The following is an 18,506-nucleotide window of genomic DNA, read 5'->3' on the forward strand; positions in this document are numbered from 1 at the left end:
GATGAAGAATCTATAAGATTATTGTTGATAAATTGACCAAGGTCACCCTGCCCAGTAAATGGCCGATCTGGAATTTGAACCAGTCTGTGTGGCCCTAGACTGTGTCTCTTGAAAAGCTTTCTCACTGGAGATGACATCCAGGCTGTGTCTTGAATGTTTGTACTTAGTCTTACAGAATGATGATTGGGTTTTGTCTCCATGGTTTTTAGACAAATATCAGGAGTGAAGGTAAAGAAAGCTCAGGGTTGAGTACGAGTGTGACAGACTCCTTGTACTACTTGTGAAGAAGGTGGGTGGCAAGAGAGGAGACTAGAAAGGCAGGACTGGATAATGAAGGGCCGGGAGGCCAGCTAAGGAATTAGGGTTCTGTCATCTAATTTTTAAAGTTACAGTGAAGATACCACTTTTTCCTTTGTGTTTATTTGATCTTTGTTTTGCTTTCATTCCTTTTTATTGTGAAATATATGGCACAACCAGAGAGGTACGTAAAATACAAATGTGAAACTTAGTTATTTTAAAATAACCAGTTCTTAGATCAAAGAATAGGACATTACAGGATCCTGCAGTCCTTAGTGAGCTTTTTAGTGACACCCTGACTTCCACCTGCAGGTAGCCATGCTTCTGATTTCTCTTCTTTCCTTTTTCCTTTTATCACCCACGTGCGTCTGAACATTGTAAGTTTGGCTGATTTTGCACAGAGCCACAGACTGTATGTGCTTTTCTCATGTGGTTGTTGTGTTTGGAATCCGTCCATGTTGTTCTGTGTGGTTGCTCCGTCTTGATTTCACTGCTGTGTGGTGTTCCAGTTTATGCACATGCTCTTCTACTGTTGAGAGTATCTGAGTTGTTCCCAGCTGGGGGCTCTTATAATAGTGCTGCTTTGAAAAGTTTTGTGTATCTTTTGGTGCCCCTGTGCATGAATTCTTTGGGGTATATACCTGAGAGTGGAATTGCTGGATCGTGAAGTATGTCTGTTTTCCACTTCAGAAGGGTAATGCCAGACTATATTCCAGAGTGGATATAGCAGTTTATTAATACATTCACACAAGTAGTACATGGTTATTCCCATTGTTCCATGCCCTTGGCCACACTTGTTATTATCAGACTTTAAAATTTTTAGTTCTGGTATACAATGTTATATCACTGTGATTTTCTTTTTCTTTTTTTCCATTATGGTTTTCTTTTGTATTTTTCTTACTTATTATTGAGGTTTGACAACTTTTTATTTGTTTTTGTGGTTTGTTTATTTGGTGATGTGCCTCACCTAGCCTTTTGCCCATTTTCCTACTGTTATCTTAACTTTCCTTGTTGGAACTCCTTTTTATTTTGAATATGAGCCCTTTATTGGTTTTATGTGACCCACTTTTCCCTTTTCCTGAGGATGTCTTTTGGTGAACAAAAACTGAATTTTGGTATCATTATATTTTATCTGTTTTTTGACCATGGTTACTCTTGTTTCCTGTTTAAGAACTCCTTCCCAGTGCTTCGGTGATGGTAACATCCTACATTGTTTTCCGAAATCTTTACTACTTATCTTTCACACTTGGACACATAGTTCACTTGAAATTTATTTTTATGCATGGTAATTCTTAATTAACTTATTAGTGCTCCTCTGCCTTGAAGATAATTTTTAATATTTTGTCTAGATTTTCTAGGCTGTTCTTAGCAGGATAGGCTTATTGGTCTGAATTATCTAGTTTACCATTCCCAGAAACAGAAATCTCTTTTTAAAGTTTCAGTTTCACTTTGACTTCAAAATGACCTATCCTCTTCTGTGAAGGGGTCTTAATAAATATGTTTACTAAAAAATAGCATAAAAAGACTGAAAAACTATATAGATTCATGATTGCTTTTATTATATAAATTTTTTATTTAAAAGACTGAAAAAGAAGTTTCTTTTTCATCTGTGCTTCTCTCAGCTATAAAATAACTGTTAGGCAACTTAAAGCTTGATGCATGAAAAGAACGACTGTACTTATTGCAGGATAATTTTAGAATGTTTCATTTTCATTTAGAATTTTGCCATAGTTATACACTATCAAACGTTGATTGATCAAACAGTTTAATGATGGTGATGGCCACCCCCTTTCTCCATCTATCCATATTTAAGCCTCTTTTTCGGCCAGAGATGGACTGTTTGCAAACCACATCCAGCATGCTTTTAGTTTGTGCCACAAAATATGAAGAAAATGTTTTCAGTTTGTGGCAACTAGATCTATGACATATGATGCTCTGGGAACTGTTTTTACAGTCGCAAGATGCACGAGAACGGAATAGCAAACTCCCATGATTATTGGCAAGGAAAAACTGGCTACGTGGCTGATGTTAAATGTGTTTTTTGAGACAGCCAGATCAAGAAATGTCTGAAGAATCTGAGACTGTAGCAGAGAGATGATTTTGCAGTTAGCAAACACAGCCTTGGGAAGCCCCGGCAAGACAGTTTCTTGTGAGCCATTTACAGCTTCTGGGAGGAGAGCGCAGTGGAGGTGCCAGCGAGCAAGGGCTGACGTGGCCTCTGGGGAATGTTATAGGGGCTGCAGAGCCTCTTCTGTGGGCACAGACCACCACGGTGTTAGAGGAGGCTTCTAGTCTCCACCTTGCCTGGCCATTTCTGTCTTCAGGCTCAGGATGGAGGTGAGCCTGGTTGTAGCCAAGAGTTTACAGGGAAGCATTGCGTACTTAGAAATTATGGCTCTCCAGCCACATATTTCCTTCCTGCCCAGCCCTAGCATTTTCTTTCTCTTTTAAAATTAACGATTCCCCAAACTGTGGTCCACAGATCCCTCACACTCCCCCAGGTCTAGATCCTTCCAGGGGGTCCATGAAATCACAACTCTTTAATAACGTTAAGCTGTTATATGCCTTTTAAACTCATTCCTGAGTGTACAGTGGAGTTTTCCAGAGGCCCCCTGGCATGTGATACTGCAAAAGATTGAATGCAAAAGCAGATATTAGGATATAGCTGTTGTCTGATACTTGCAAAATATCAAAGATACTTACGAAAGGGCAAAAAAGTGGCACTGTTCTCTAAATTTCTAGCCTTTAAAATATTTTTAATTTAAAAATGTTAACATGTAATCATTTATTACTTATATATTTAAAAATTTATGAATGAATATTTTAAACTTTTCATAGTTTTCATTTTTAATGTGTTTGTTGTTGTTTAGTTGTTAAGTCGTATCCAAACTCTACTTGTGACTCCACGGATCATAGCCTGCCAGGCTCCCCTTTCCACGGATTTCCCAGGCAAGAATACTGGAGTGAGTTGCCATATCCTTCTCTAGAGGATCCTTCCTGACTCGGCGATTGAACCCATGTCTCCTGCATTGGCAGGCGGATTCTTTACGACTGAGGCACCTGTAAATATTGTTAACTACAACCCACATAAACAAAAGCTTTTTGGGATCCTTAATTATTTTTAGGAATGTAAAGAGACCCTGAGATGAAAAAGTTTGAGAATCACTGCTTTAGATCCCCTCAGTTCCAGCTGGGATCTTAGTTTCTGTCTGAAGGCTGCACGGGTTTTCCAGCCCACCATTTTCTCTGCGTCCTCAAAACTTCTCTGCTGCACAGCTTAGTGCTTAGTTTCTTTGGCACTGTTTGGTGTGCTAATTTTCTTCTCCTTATCAATAATGTAAAACCTCTAAGGATAGGGGAAGTGTTTGTCGCTTAGTCATGTCCGACTTTGCAACCCCATGGACTGTAGCCCACCAGGCTCCTCTGTCCATGGGATTCTCCATGCAAGAATACTGGAGTGGGTTGCCATTCCCTTCTCCAGAGGATCTTCCCGACCTAGAGACTGAACCTGGGTCTCCTGCTTTGCAGGCAGATTCTTTACCATCTCAGCCACCAGGGAAGCTCTAAGGATAGGTATCTCATATCTTAAATGAGATGTCCATGATGTATATTGCTGAACACAGCATAGTAATAATAATATTATTATTATCTTTAATATCAATATTAAATTTTCCCTTACTGTTTTAGTGGAGAACCAATATACATTTGAAATTATGTAGACAACCTTCATAGAAATAACTATTTGATTTTTTTAAAACTACATAAATTTAATATACAACATGGAAAAAGAATTAAAGACTTTTTGATTACAGATCATCAATATATTGGGTGCAAAAGCTGAACATCTTAGCCTGTTTAATTATTTTCCTTTTCTTTAATATTTCTTTATTTGGCTGCCCGAGTCTTACTTGAAGCATGACAAATCTTCTATCTTTGTTGTGACATGTGGGCTCTTTAGTTGTGGCAGGTGAGCTCTTACTTATGGCATGTGGAATCTAGTTCCCTGACCAGGGATTGAACCCTGGTCCCCTGTGTTGGGAGCCCAGAGCCTTGTTGGGAGCACGGAGTCTTAGCCACTGGACCACCATGGAAGCCCCCTAATCTCTTTAATTCTTTGTGGCCAATGATTGCAGTAAAACCTAGTCAGAGGCCCTTGTTCTAAAACCAGCGAGCATAATGCTAGGCATTTCGTAAGCCTCAGGAAAGCTAGTTGAGTTGAATCTGCTGTTCAATAGCTGCCTCTGCTGTTCTTATAGCTGGCAGTCATTATTCCATGCCGTCCCATCCCCACCTTCATGTGACTAGCAGTTTGTGTAGGTCTTAGAAGGTAGCTTTACTTTCTGAAGCCCTTTGTGTTAAAGAATTGACAAGTTGTCCTGGACTAAGCCAGAGGGCATTAGTTCCATTTGACCAAACTGGATTAGTAGTTGAAGGTGAGGCACATGCCTTTTTCTTTATCCCTGTTTCAGTTTATTTATTAGGCAACTCTTCCCTGACTTAAAAGTTACCAAGAATAAATTTAACATCTTTATGCCAGGGTCCTGTTCTCAGTCCCAGAGTTTCTTCATAGCTTCTCCGTGGAAATCTGTGGGTTCATGTGGGTAGCACAGTGCCCTGAGAGCCTAGCATGACTTCAACATGGTATTTCTAAGACAGACATGAAACCTGGCAGGTGGCTTCTCCACTGAGTGAATGACCGGAATCAGTACTGTGGCCCTGGAGGTACTGTTACAAGCAGTGAACAGCACCCTTACTTCAGTAAACAAAGAATATTATATTGAGTTGACTTTCTATTTCCCCCCTCCAAATGCATGTTTTTGTTTCAGGAGAGTTTATTGGAATATGCTTTGCACTGGCACTGTTTTACTTGATGGTGATACTGTGATAAAAAGACTTAGCCCTTCCTGTCTTCAGTAAACTTACAACCTTGTAGTCTATACAACATAAACAAGCCTAGTGGAAATACATACCGAGTATAGTTGCTAACCCAGAGAAAGGACCCATCCAGAGCACCTGGAGCAAAAGAGAAGAATCAAGACAAACTTTATAGGAAAGGTTTCCCTTTTCTTGCATCATCAAAATTGAAATTTGCCCTGTGAGAGAGGGAGTCCAGTTGAGACAACATGTACAAAGTCACAGACACATGAAACCCTGTGGTACTGAAGAGAAACTGAAAGCAGAGTGGTTTTGTGAAATGAAGCTGAGAGCTGAATGCATCCCAGGCCTTGTATACCACTCAGTGGAATTGGATTTCATCTTGAAGAAGGATGAGAGGCATTTGAAAGACCCTGTGGTTTTACTCGTTATAACAGTAATTCTAATGGCAGTGGGGCTGGGTGGGTCTTACGGGTAAGAAAACCAGTTTAAAAAACAAGTGGAATAAATCAGTGGAAACTATGCCAGAACTAAGGCAGAGATGATAGGAATAGGGAAGAAAGTACCTGTTGAAATATTGGAGGATTAGAGCTGACAGTGGAGAAGGCAATGGCACCCCACTCCAGTACTCTTGCCTGAAAAATCCCATGGATGGAGGAGCCTGGGAGGCTGCAGTCCATGGGGTCGCGAAGAGTCGGACGTGACTGAGCGACTTCACTTTCACTTTTCACTTTCATGCATTGGAGAAGGAAATGGCAACCCACTCCAGTGTTCTTGCCTGGAGAATCGCAAGGATGGGGGAGCCTGCTGGGTTTCTGTCTATGGGGTCACACAAAGTTGGACACGACTGAAGTGACTTAGCAGCAGCAGCAGAGCTGACAGAGTTTGGTGAGAGGAAGATGGAGGTGGTGGTTCCAGATTTTTGAGTGGGATGCTAGTATTCCCAAGAGAGGCAGATTATTTTAAGGGGAGGATTATTTTGTTTCATTATATTGTGTTTTAGGGACCTATGGAACATGAGGTAGAGAAGTCTCTTGACATTAGAAAGTTATGTACATAGCTTTGAAGGTTGTAAGAAAGGTCAGCCCTAGGGAGAGATTTGGGAGTCATTGAGATATGTTGTTGTTCAGTTGCTCAGTTGTGTCCAACTCTTTGCCACCCCATGGACTGTAGCCTGCCAGACTCCTTTGTCCGTGGGATTCTCCAAGCAAGAATACTGGAGTGGGTTGCCGTGGCCTTCACCAGGGAATCTTCCCGACCCAGGGATTGAACCTGGGTCTGCTGCATTGCAGGCAGATTCTTTACTGTCTGAGCTACCAGGGAAACCCCTTCTGTGGGATAAAGGGACTAAATATGTTCCATGTCAGTTTGAGCATCAGAACTATGCTCAAATCTTTAAAGCCAGGAGTTGAGTTGAATTTCTTCACCATGACTTTTATTCCCCAATCCTCCATGCACAGAAGCAGCTGCTTCTTACCCTGCAGCCCCCTGCCCATGATGGGAATCTGAAAATCAACAATATTGACAAGGGCCTTGGACTGGCTGCAAGCTTAGGGAGACAGGAAGATCCACACTCAGCCAAGGACCGGGAACTAAAGCAAAGTGCCCCTGGTCTAGTGATGGAATCTCACGTCCTTAACATCAAGATGGGAAAGGAGCTTCCGAATGACAAGTGTTTCAGATCCTTCTAATTTTTAGAAGTCAAAGAAAGGTTACAGCAAATAATTCAGTGATAGCCACTGTATTTGACAACTGGGAATGATAGGGAAAGAAACCAAATGTTGATGATTTTTAACTCCATGAGAGATTAGGACACTGAGACCACAAATAAAACTTCTTTTTAAAGAGCTTGGGACTTGCCTGGTGGTCCAGTGACTAAGACTCTGGGCTCCCAATGCAGGGATCCTAGGTTTGATCCCTGGTCAGAAAACTAGGTCCCACATATCGTGACTAAAGATCTTACATGCCACAACTAAGACCTGGTGCAGCCAAATATATATATATATATATATATATATATATATATATATATATATTTTTTTTTTTTTTTAAGGGATATTCCCTAATGGCTCAGACAGGACATAATCCGCCTACAATGCAGGAGACCCACGTTCGATCCCTCGGTAGGGAAGATCCCCTGTAAATAGAGCTTGACTAGATGGAGAAGGAAATGGCAACCCACTCCAGTGTTCTTGCCTGGAGAATCCCAGGGACGGGGGAGCCTGGTGGGCTTCCGTCTATGGGGTCACACAGAGTCGGACACGACTGAAGTGACTTAGCAGCAGCAGCAGCAGCAGCAGAGGGGAGGAAAGGCACACCATCTGGAGGAGATTTTAGGATTAAAGGGGGTGATTTTAGGAATGGGCAGACTTGAACATTTTTACAGAATTTCCAAAGTAGAAATGAAGTAGACATGACCTAAAACTGCAAGTAGCATTTCCAGATCTTGGAACAATGGTAACCCTTGGGTATTGGTAGCTGAATAAACCCATCTTCCTGTAGTAGTGCTGCTTTTGTCTGCACCCCTTAGGCTCTGACTTTATTATTGGTGTTACTTAATTCAACAGGTTCCTTTTTTCCCTCTTGGGCTGTGTGCCCCACATATAGAGCTGGATTCATAGTACCCTCCTGTCTGCCCCCAGTCTCCTGGTCTGTGTTCGCCTCCCAGGAAAACCTCCCTGGCCTCATTGCTGGTGTTTTGCTCCACCCCCACATCTGCTGCTCTTCCAGATGTCTTGCTTGAAGTTAGGCCAGTCGCCAACAATGTGGACAGTCCGGGTTTTCAGTGTTATTTGTGACTCAGAAGTTTACAGTGTATTCTTAATAATCTGCATCTCGAGAATTATGCTGATTATCAAACATACCAGTAGTAGTGAGTCCTGGGAGGACCAGGGCAGGGAGAGAAGGCAGTCGTCAAGGACTTTATCTGTATTGCTTGAAGCTTTTGAAATGAGAATTAAAATTATATTTAGAAGAATCATGCAGAACAATCAAGTTTGAAAATTAAAACTCCATCATATCAGAGGCATTATTAGTAAATATAGTTTATTGGATATGTACTTCTTTTCATATTCCTTGTAAAGGATTCAGTTCTAATTCCATCTAGTGAGTTTAGTTCTGTACTTGGCTGTGGAGAAACTCTTTAAGCCTACTTGAAGTTTTGCAGGGCCTGGATATTGATGTAGTCCAAGATCCACTGAACCCACCCCACTGTGTGAATTTCAAGACCAATTTGGTTACTCTGTGAGAGAATAGAGAAAACTGGAGCAGTTCAAGTAGTTTACTGCCATGGCTACACATGATCAGATGGAAGGATTATAGGGCGGTTCTGAACATTTCAGATGGTGTTTGGGAGGAATTTGCCATTACTCATACCTTAGAAGGAAAACAGTGCTGTAGATAACTGCAATTAAATAATTTTCAGTGTTGATTTTAGAATTAAATTTTCTGTTTACCTTGAATAGGAATGCATCTGATACAGAGGTTCATGGCCCTGCAGAGAAAGTAATGAAGCTGTTCTGTAAAAACTGGTTTCCAGAGTACTTGGAAAACTGCCCAGTTTCCCCCGCTGGCAACTCCTCTGCTTTAACTCCTTTTCCATCACTGACCGCCAGCAAGTGTCTGGGATCAACTGCCAAACAGGCAAAGGACCGACCTGGCCACTGTGTCTTAAGCTTGTCTGTTATCAAGATATGTAATAATGGGCCCCTATATGAAGTTGGTACAGAATTTAGTGTTTACCCTGAGAAGGATGTTTAAGCCTGGGCAGAAACTAATTACAATAGAGAACTGAAAATTAAGTCTTTTATCTTGCTAGTCTGTGGTTGAGAAAAAGTTCAAGAATCCCGTCTTTCTCTGAGGTGCTGAGCGTCACACATAACCACAGAGTTTACATCCTTTGTGAGGGCCAGGCTTATCTTGGAAGCTGTGGCTGGCTTCTTCAGCCTTCCCCAGTGCCATTTAATGGGGACACATCCACACTGCAGTACTGAGTTATTGGGATCACATCAACATTCAGTTCAGTCTGTGTTTATTGACCTCCATCTGATACCAAGTTCAAAGGTAATGTAAGACGTAGATAGTCCTTGTTGTCAAGGAGTTCTGTTGCATGAAGAAAACAGATCCATGGATATTACCGATATTATATGGTCTTTCTCAGAGGAGGAACACTTCAGCCAAGAAGGGTACAGAAAACTGTGAGGAGCTGACACCTGAGGCAGATCTTCAAAGAGGAGTAGAAGGGAATGAGGCAGTGGGCTCCCAGAGACGTAAGTGCACATTATCATGAGCAAGGCAGCCCTGTGCCAACCATGTGACCAGGATGTGATGTGATGACAGGACTGGAGGGATTTTGAATTTTACCCTAGTGATAACAGGTAGCTGCTGACTAGATTTTGCCAGTGATATACCCAAAGGTCAAATTGGCTTTTTAGAAAGGAAGATTGTTGGGCTAACAGTCTATATAATAGGAGGGTAAAGCTATTAATTAAAATATTACTGATACTCATCATATAGGACTTCCCAGGTGGCTTAGAGATAAGGAATCTGTTGCAATGCAGGAGATACAGGTTCGATCCCTGGGTCAGGAAGATCCTCTGGAGAAGGAAATGGCAACCCATTCCAGTATCCTTGCCTGGGAAATCTCATGGACAGAGGAGCCTAATGGGCTACAGTCCATGAGGTCGCAAGAGTCGGACACAACTTAGCAACTAAATAGCAACAACAAATACTCATCATAGTACCATTCCATCTGAGATTTATTTATTCAGACACTGAAAATAAGCTAAGGTAGAGATGATGGTAGATAAGAGGGCAGTAAGATACCTTTGAGATTGAGTAAAACACTACCTCAAATGCTGTGACCTAAGGTAGGACTGAAGCTGTAATTTATAATCTGTAGCCATGGGAAGTGGAATGTGCTTTCTTGGACAGAAATGTTAACTTGATTGTGAAACTAGGTGGCCAACTTCCAAATAGTGACGGGCTTTCTGACAGCAGTGTTGATGCTAATCACAGATAAATTTCTGCCGCATTTGTCCCCACATTGAGCAGAATATCCTTCTGGCATTTGTTTCTGCCATTGTAAAATGAAAGAACTGGCCTGGGATCTTTAAATATCTAATAATATATGGCTGTCATTTCATGTGTGTGTGTATATATTTCACATATATATATATAGAGAGAGAGAACATTCCTTCACAAAATAACATTTTCATTGCACTTATTAGCAGCTTGCTGTCATTTGCTTTGATTCTTAAGAGGCCATTCCAGCAATTAATTAGAAACGGCTCGGGGAGGAATGGGAGTAGGCCCAAGAAAACAAGCTCAGAGGCCTCCACAAGTAGGAAATGATGATAACAATGAAAATGAAGAATTATGGGTAGATCTAAGATACCTATTTTGAAAGCAGGAATGATAGGGTTTGCTGACTGGCTGTAAGAGGATTGGGGTGGGGTGAGAAATCCAGGATGAATCCAAAGTTCTGACCCCAGAACCTGGGTGGAGGATGACACCCTTGATTGAGACAGTGGAGAATGGAGAATGGAGTCTGGGGGTGGGACAGGGTGGGGGTGGGAGATGAAGAGTGCAGTTTGGGATACATTAGTTCTAAAGTGATGATGAGACATCCTCGTGTCAAATGGAGGAAAAAAAAGCAGTTTGGTATTTTTCTTGTAGAAGAAATAAGGTTAAATAAATAATAAAGGTTTAATATCAGTTGTAATTTTTTTTCCAGAAAATATTTCAGTTCACATTCTTAATATCCACTCACCTTTATCCAGTATGTGGCTGGTGCCCTGCCCTGTGGTAAAAGTGTTTTACAAGTGTTTCATCTAAACTTTCAGAGAACCCTATGAGGAAGACACTGTTGTTGTTCCCGGTGTTGAAGGAGGAAGCTGAGGCTTGAGCCGTTAGGCCACTGGCCTAAGAGTCAGTAGCTGGTAGGCAGAGAAGCCCGGGTTTATACATGACTGCTGCTCACCACGGCGTCTTGCTGTGAGCATGAGGCTCATTGGGATTTTCTTCTCTTTTCAGGGTTTTGGTTTTTGCACTGAATGTAGTCTAGACTCATCCTCACGGGCTTGTGTTGCCCCCAGGATACTGTCAAAGGTAAGTTTTAAAAATGGATATCCACCAGGTACAGGCAATGAAATGAGAGCGTCTTCATGTTAAAAAAAAGAAAAGTACATTCTGATATTAATGCTTCTTTCCAGAGTTCTTACAGAAGGGAACTTAAAGTGGCCATCACCCCTGGTCCTTTGCATTTCCATTTCACTAGGTCCCTTTAAAAACACCTGTATTTAGTTTGATACTGACACTTGGTGTCCCATCCTTTTATGGAACTAGATTTGTTATTAGATTTAGCAGTTTCACAGTGTTACATGCACGTATCCTAGCTCCTCTGCCTCCGGTGCCTCCCCACTCCAGTGTGTAGTCCACACACTGCCTGACTCAGCGTCTAGCCATAGATTTGCTCACATAGCCCCTTTGCCTAAACAGCTCTTATGGCTCCCAGTCACTGCAGATGTCATCCTACAAACCCCTCCAAGACCTAATTCCAAACAACATTTCTGGCTTCTTTTTTAGTATACCCTTATCTGTAAGAGGCTTCTCTGGTGGCTCAGATGTAAAGAATCTGCCTGCAATGTTGGAGACACAGGTTTGACCGTGGGTTGGGAAGATCCCCTGGAGAAGGGAATGGCAACCCACTCTAGTATTCTTGCCTGGAAAATTCCATGGACAGTCCATGGGGTCGCAAATAGTCGGACAAGACTGAGCGACTAACACTACAGTACACTATCTGTATGGGCTTCCCAGGTAGCAATAGTGGTAAAGAATCCACCTGCCAATGCAGGAGGCACAATCAATGCCTGGGTTCAGTCCCTGGATCGGGAAAATCCCCTGGTATAGGAAAATGGCACCTCACTCCAGTATTCTTGCCTGGAAAATTCCATGGGCAGAGGAGCCTGGCATGCTACAAAGAGTCAGACACGACTGAGTGACTGAGCACCACTGACTATCTGGAAACCTTACCAGACTATGTTCTGTTCCCTAGATGTGAAGTTATTTTTCACAACTTTATGCCTGGATGGATGCTTTTTTCTTTGCTTAGATTTTGGAAGAGGGGAGAAGAATGCCACTATTTACTTTGCTGTTTATATCTTTCCTCTTGTCCCCTCATCCCAGGCTCTTCTGGCAGAATTTCTTTTTTATCTGTGTTCCAGGGGCACCTGTTGTTGATACAGCAATAAAACAACATTATTTTATATTAAGAGTTATTTATTTATTTTTCTGTCTCCTTTGCTGGTCTGTAAACCCTCTGAGACTTCTTGGGAAGGAACTATTTTTGTAGTGCCTGTTTGCTGCTCCTGGACACCTTGCAGGAGTAATACCTCCTCCTGATCAGTTTTGTAGATGAAAATAATGAAGATTATAATGTTAAGTAACTTGCTCAAGATTACACAGCTAAGAAATGACAAAGAATGATTGTTCCGCTCCTTCAAAGCCAAAGCTCATTCTCCTATAGTAGTCCAGCACCATCTGGCATGTGGTGGGGACCCGGTGAACTGCAATTTTAAATAAAAAAGACTTTAGTTGGTTAATTCAGTCATTCTTACAATGGAATTTATTGGATACTTATTAAATTCCAGGTGCACAGTTTTAAGTAATCTGGGAATGCAGAGATTGAAAAATAATTGTCAAAGCATTGATAATCTAATAGGTGAGGCATCAGCGTAAGAAAATAAATCCAATGCAGTGTTACAGATCTGCTAATAAGTTTCTCACAAGATCCCTTGCAGACAGTGGGAAAGGAGTCATCAGTTCTGCCTAGAGATGGGACAGGAATTACTTTATAAAAGCTGAATCTTGAATGAGGAGCAGGGAAGGAAAAGGCAGAGTGATATGAACAAAAGCATGGAAACTGGAAACAATCTGGCGTATTTGGAAAGCTGTAAGTAGCTCACTGTTAGAGGAGGAAATGACAACCCACTCAAGTATTCTTGCCTGGGAAATCCCACGGACAGAAGAGTCTGGTGGGCTACAGCCATGGGGTCGCAAAGAGTCAGACACGACTGAGCACTGAGCACAAGTAGTTCAGTGTGGCTAGACAGAAAGGACCAAAGAGGCCTTAGCCGATGATGCTGGAGAGACCAGTGAGGTCTGGATCTTGGAGGGCCTTGAAATATTAACATGTTGGTCAACTTTTAGAGACAACCCAGCACAGAGCCTGCAGGACATTCCTCATGTTTGCTAACTAACATCTGCTGAGGCCTGCAATGCACCAGGTAAAGACTGTCAGTCACCTACTTTATTCACCTGTCTTTTCCTCAAAAGGGCAGGAAAACTGACTTAGACCCTGAGGCATAGGTATGAGCCATCCCTTCAAATAAGAATGGCATTGAGGCTTTCTCAAAAACTCTTTGAAAAACATTAAAGATAGTAAAAAGTCAACCCCTACCCCAAATGAGGGCAAATTAAATAAAGGACATCAACCTGACATTTAGTGAGAAGCCTTTCAGTTTCCCTTCCCCCCTTTGGATTGCCTGTATAAACTTAGCAAAAAGAGTTTAAACTTAGAATGCCACTGGTTGATAGTGCTTGTGCTGTCTGAAATCCAGCTACCTTGTAGCTCATACATAGCAAATAACTGTTGCACTCATTAGGTGTCTACAAGGCCTGTAGGAGGAATGTCTCTTTTCCCTAAAGCCTAATCATTGCCTCAGCTATGCCTGCTTAGGAAAAGCTGTGCCTGCATAATTCAAGGTTAGGCAGCAGCCTTCTGTACTCTGGAGCCACCCAAGCCTGCTAATGTCCTCTTCCCTTTGCTGAGGCCAGCACAGCTGGCATTTGCTTGCTAGGCCAGAGTGGCCATTGTATGCTGGGGCCACTTGCACAGCTGACATTAGGTGAGCTTTCAGTACCCCACCATCACTGCTGCTGCCAACTGTGGCTTGTTGCTTCACTGAGGCCAGCAAAGCCCCTAAGCCTTGCTCAGTCTTCTGTGCCCAGTGCCTGCAATCTTGTCCCTATAGAAACGGCTACACACCTGAAGACAGAGTTGCACTAAGGTCAAAATGCAGGGTGGCCTATGCTTTATAAACTTCAAATTTGGCCTCAATAGTTAAAAGCTATCATATAACTGTAAAAACTCATATGGTCTAATGTAAACCTCTATAAGGTCAAAGCACTTTGTCCCCTCACAAAAGAACCAAGGCCCAAAGTCCTGGCCCTAACAAAAGCCTCAGAAATTTGACATATATCTTTCTCCTCAAATTTTGCTTGGTGTCTATTAATCAAGACACTAGTTTCATGCACAAGATTTAAGTCTTTGAGAGACCTAATAAATAGTATTTTTTCGCTTGACTGAGTTCTCTACCAATTGAGAAATAAAAGAGGAGGGGATTTGGGAGGCCAAAAAAATCATCTTGACACTAATAAAGCTGTGTTGGAGAGCTTCCCTGGTGGCCCAGTGGTTAAGAATCTGCATTTTAATGCAAGGGACACTGATTCAGTCTCTGGAGCAGGAAGATCCCACATGGCACAGAGCAACTAAGCCCGAGAGTCACAACTGCTGAGCCCACTGGACCCAAATACTGAAGCCCAAATGCCTTAGAGCCTATATTTTGCAGCAAAAGAAGCCGCTGCAATGAGAAGCCTATGCACCACAATTAGAGAGTTGCCCCCACTCTCTACAACTAGAGAAAGCCCACACTGCAGTGAAGACCCAGCACAGCCATAAATAATTAATTAATTTTTTAAAAAAAAAGCTGTATTGGAGAATGCAGCTTGCATCTACGGGAGGAAACAGAGTCTTAACAGTGAAGCTCAGAATTCAGAAGTCTTACCTGTCACAGGTAACCATGAGGGACATGTATTGATGGGTCTGAGAGCGGAGCACAGTGTGTGCTCCTGAGGGACAGGCGGCTTCCAAAGGGAAGAGACAGGAGGGGCCGAGCTCACATAGCTTGTTTCTCCTTCTGAACTCTCCACTCATATGAGATCCTGTCCCTCCACTGGGGTGGAGTGTGAGGATGGAGAGGAGCCAAGCGTGAAACCTCAGGAGAGGGACGCTCGTTCCAGTGGAAATGGCACAGAGATAATGGAGATGCCTTTCCTGGTCTGCTGTGGCTGTAATGTATCACCTATGAAATGCAATCTGTGTTCCAGTAAAGTAGAATGGGAACTTGAGAGACATCTGTGAAGCAGTTTATATGCCACATCTTTCTCGTCACGTTGTTGAGTTTTTCCAGGGCTGGGGATTTGGTCTTCAGAGAAAGAGTGATTCCGCTTTGGCGCAACCGTCACAGCTGTGAGACAGGAAACGCCGAGAGGGCTGTCTCGCCGCCTGTGTGTCCCCGGGGACGGCGGCCCGTGCAGGTGGCCCGGGGATGGCCCGTGCAGAGTGAGCGGGCGGGGCGGGGGTGACCAGGGGCTGCCACCCTGCCAGTTCCACAGTTTACCTTAAACACACACTGGTTCCCAGCAGACCTTACTAGATGAGCACAGTGTGTGTTTTGATATCCTTTCCCACTCACTGAGTGAAGAGACAGGTTCTCAGAAACACTTTTTGGCCTTAGACCTTGTGAGTGGTTGTTGAGAAACCTGTGCGAGAACCAGATTGGCATGTCTCCTGTCTATTTCTAAAGATTTCTCTCATGCCAAAAAGGTACACTGTCAAGCACCATTTTAGCATTCATATTTTGTAGCTTTGAGCCCTTTGAAGAATTTGAAAAAAATATTCATACCTGTATTATAATGGAGATTTGTTTTGTGTCAGTTTGAGTACTTCATTTCAGTTGCTCAGTCATGTCCGACTCTTTGCAAACCCCATGGACTGCAGCACACCAGGCTTCCCTGTCCATCACCAACTCCCAGAACTTACTCAAATTCATGTCCATTGAGTCAGTGATGCCATCCAACCATCCCATCCTCTGTCGTCCCCTTCTCCTCCTGCCTTCAGTCTTTACCCGCATCAGGGTCTTTTCCAATAAGTCAGTTCTTCACATCAGGTGGCCAGAGTATTGGAGCTTCAGCTTTAGCATCAGTCCTTCCAGTGAATATTCAGAGTTGATTTCCTTTAGAATTGACTTGTTTGATTTCCGGCAGTCCAAGGGACCATCAAGAGTCTTCTCCAACAGCACAGTTCAAAAGCATCAGTTCTTCAGCACTCAGCTTTCTTTATGGTTCCTAGTCATTAATAATTACATATTTAATGAATTAATTTGAAGGTTGCATAAACTTTTAGTAGTTTCTTTTGGGTTAATTTTAATTCATAAAATTTTAATATACTTTTATTTGACTCATTTTATCCGGGAGTTGGTGATGGACAGGGAGGCCTGGCGTGCTGTGATTCATGGGGTCGCAAAGAGTCGGACATGACTGAGCGACTGAACTGAACTGAACTGAACTGATTCTTAGAAGAAAAATTGCTACTTTTTTATTATCTTGCCCTATAGGCCTGTTATCACATAAAAATAAACTGAAATTTAGTTTATTGAGCAGATTTTCTTAAAATAGAAAGGTAGGATCAACCATCAGAGTATACCTGACTTTCAATTATAAAATGCCATAAATATTGAAAGTAAATTATAAACCTAAGAAACCCAGCCACTTGCAATAGCCTAGCCTGATAGTTAGACTATATGCCCTGCTACAGCATCAGCATAACAACTGGTCCCCTACTTTTCTCAGGTGGGCCACTTTTCCAACAGGTCAATGTTTGTACTGTATGAATTGCTAAAGATTTTTACTCTTAACCTCTGCCAAAAGTCAAATAAAAAGAGGAAAGAAATCTAGAACTGTTTACTATTCCGATGTCTTCAGCCTTTCCTAATTATGCTCTCATAAGGTGGGGAACGGAGAAGGCAATGGCAAGCCACTCCAGTACTCTTGCCTAGAAAATCCCATGGATGGAGGAGCCTGGTAGGCTGCAGTCCATGGTGTCGCGAAGAGTCGGACACGACTGAGCGACTTCACTTTCACTTTTCACTTTCACGCATTGGAGAAGGAAATGGCAACCCACTCCAGTGTTCTTGCCTGGAGAATCCCAGGGACGGGGGAGCTTGATTGGCTGTTGTCTATGGGGTCACACAGAGTCGGCCACGACTGAAGTGACTTAGCAGCAGCAACAAGGTGGGGAAAACTCTCTCCCTGCCTCTCTCCCTGGGATATGTGTGTATGTATACTACACACACACACACACACACATGCATGTGCACACACAGATTACTCAAGGTCATTGCTTCACACTATTTTTAGTCTTGGTGACAGAATTTCCAATGTAATCTGAGAAAGCAGATATGCACACTGAATTCCTTATGTATTTTTTTTTTCTCTTCTTACCTCTTTTAGGCAGTATTTGTGTGTTTCTGCAGAGTTTTGCACAGAGTCTGTTCCCATGCAGACCAATGAGGGAGAAGTATCAGAAGAAAGCAGTTCCAAGGTCAGTGAATTACTAAAGGTGCAAACGGTCTGAGCAAAAATTAAACAACAGGGACAGTGAGTGAGGAGAGTGGGTGTTGTGTTTTAGGTGAATTTAGACACCCGATTGATTTGAATTAAACCTCACTTAAGACTGAGAGGATTTTTTCTTTCTCAATATCCACTTTTGTTACATTCTGTGACAAATTCAAAACAAATTTTACTGTGCTCATAGAAAAATTTATGATTCACTTGTAGACTACTAGCACTTTATCTTTTAAGGTTTTATTATGCAAGTTGTATGTACTTATTTTAAAAATTAAAGCAAATCAGAAGTGTATAAGGTAAAAAGTAAAAAGCCTATTCCTTATTTCTGCTACACAGAGGTATCACTGATCATTTTTAGACATTTTTAGTTATAAACTTGTAAATGGTATTTGGTTTGGTTTTTCAGGCTAAAGCTTAAATGAATACTTCATTGTCACCTGTGTAGAAGTAGTTATGTTTGTGTTGATACCTGTCTATATCTAACTCCATGTCCTGAGTCTCCTTGGCTTTTTCTCTTCTTAGTCATATAGAACCCTCAGTATCACCTTCACGTCCCTTTTTCTCCTGTCAAAATCATTTCTAATCCTTGCTGGGAGCTCCAAGGGTATCCCACACTGTGCCCTGGACAGTTCCCCACACCTGTAGGGCTGTCTGCCCTGAACCCTCCTGAGGGATGTCCTTTGCTGTTGCCGCTGCTGCTTATACTCTTTTGGGAAGGTTTCTTCTTTCTCCACTCCAGTACTTTTGCCTAGAAAATCCCATGGATGGAGCAGCCTGGTAGGCTGCAGTCCATGGGGTCACTAAGGGTCGGACACGACTGAGCGACTTCACTTTCACTTTTCACTTTCACACATTGGAGAAGGAAA

At 42.3% G+C, this 18,506-nt stretch overlaps 1 protein-coding gene across 4 annotated transcripts in view; it reads left to right on the forward strand.

Annotated features, from left to right (window-relative positions):
* TNRC6B (trinucleotide repeat containing adaptor 6B) overlaps positions 1-18,506 on the forward strand; it is a 252,336-nt gene that overhangs the window by 55,788 nt on the left and 178,042 nt on the right. For 3 of the 4 annotated variants that reach the window (XM_055394741.2, XM_055394745.2, XM_055394742.2), the window contains exons 2-3: positions 11,206-11,280; positions 17,524-17,614. In XM_055394741.2, the coding sequence (XP_055250716.1) occupies positions 17,570-17,614 (45 nt within the window). In that variant the 5' untranslated portion in view covers positions 11,206-11,280; positions 17,524-17,569. Of the gene's footprint in view, positions 1-11,205; positions 11,281-17,523; positions 17,615-18,506 lie in introns of those variants that run through there. The other variant, XM_088837504.1, reaches the window with a different exon arrangement.

The sequence above is a fragment of the Moschus berezovskii genome, chromosome 6 (genome assembly GCF_049115385.1).
Source record: "Moschus berezovskii isolate FMDL1 chromosome 6, NW_MosBer_1.0, whole genome shotgun sequence".
NCBI lineage: Eukaryota > Metazoa > Chordata > Mammalia > Artiodactyla > Moschidae > Moschus > Moschus berezovskii.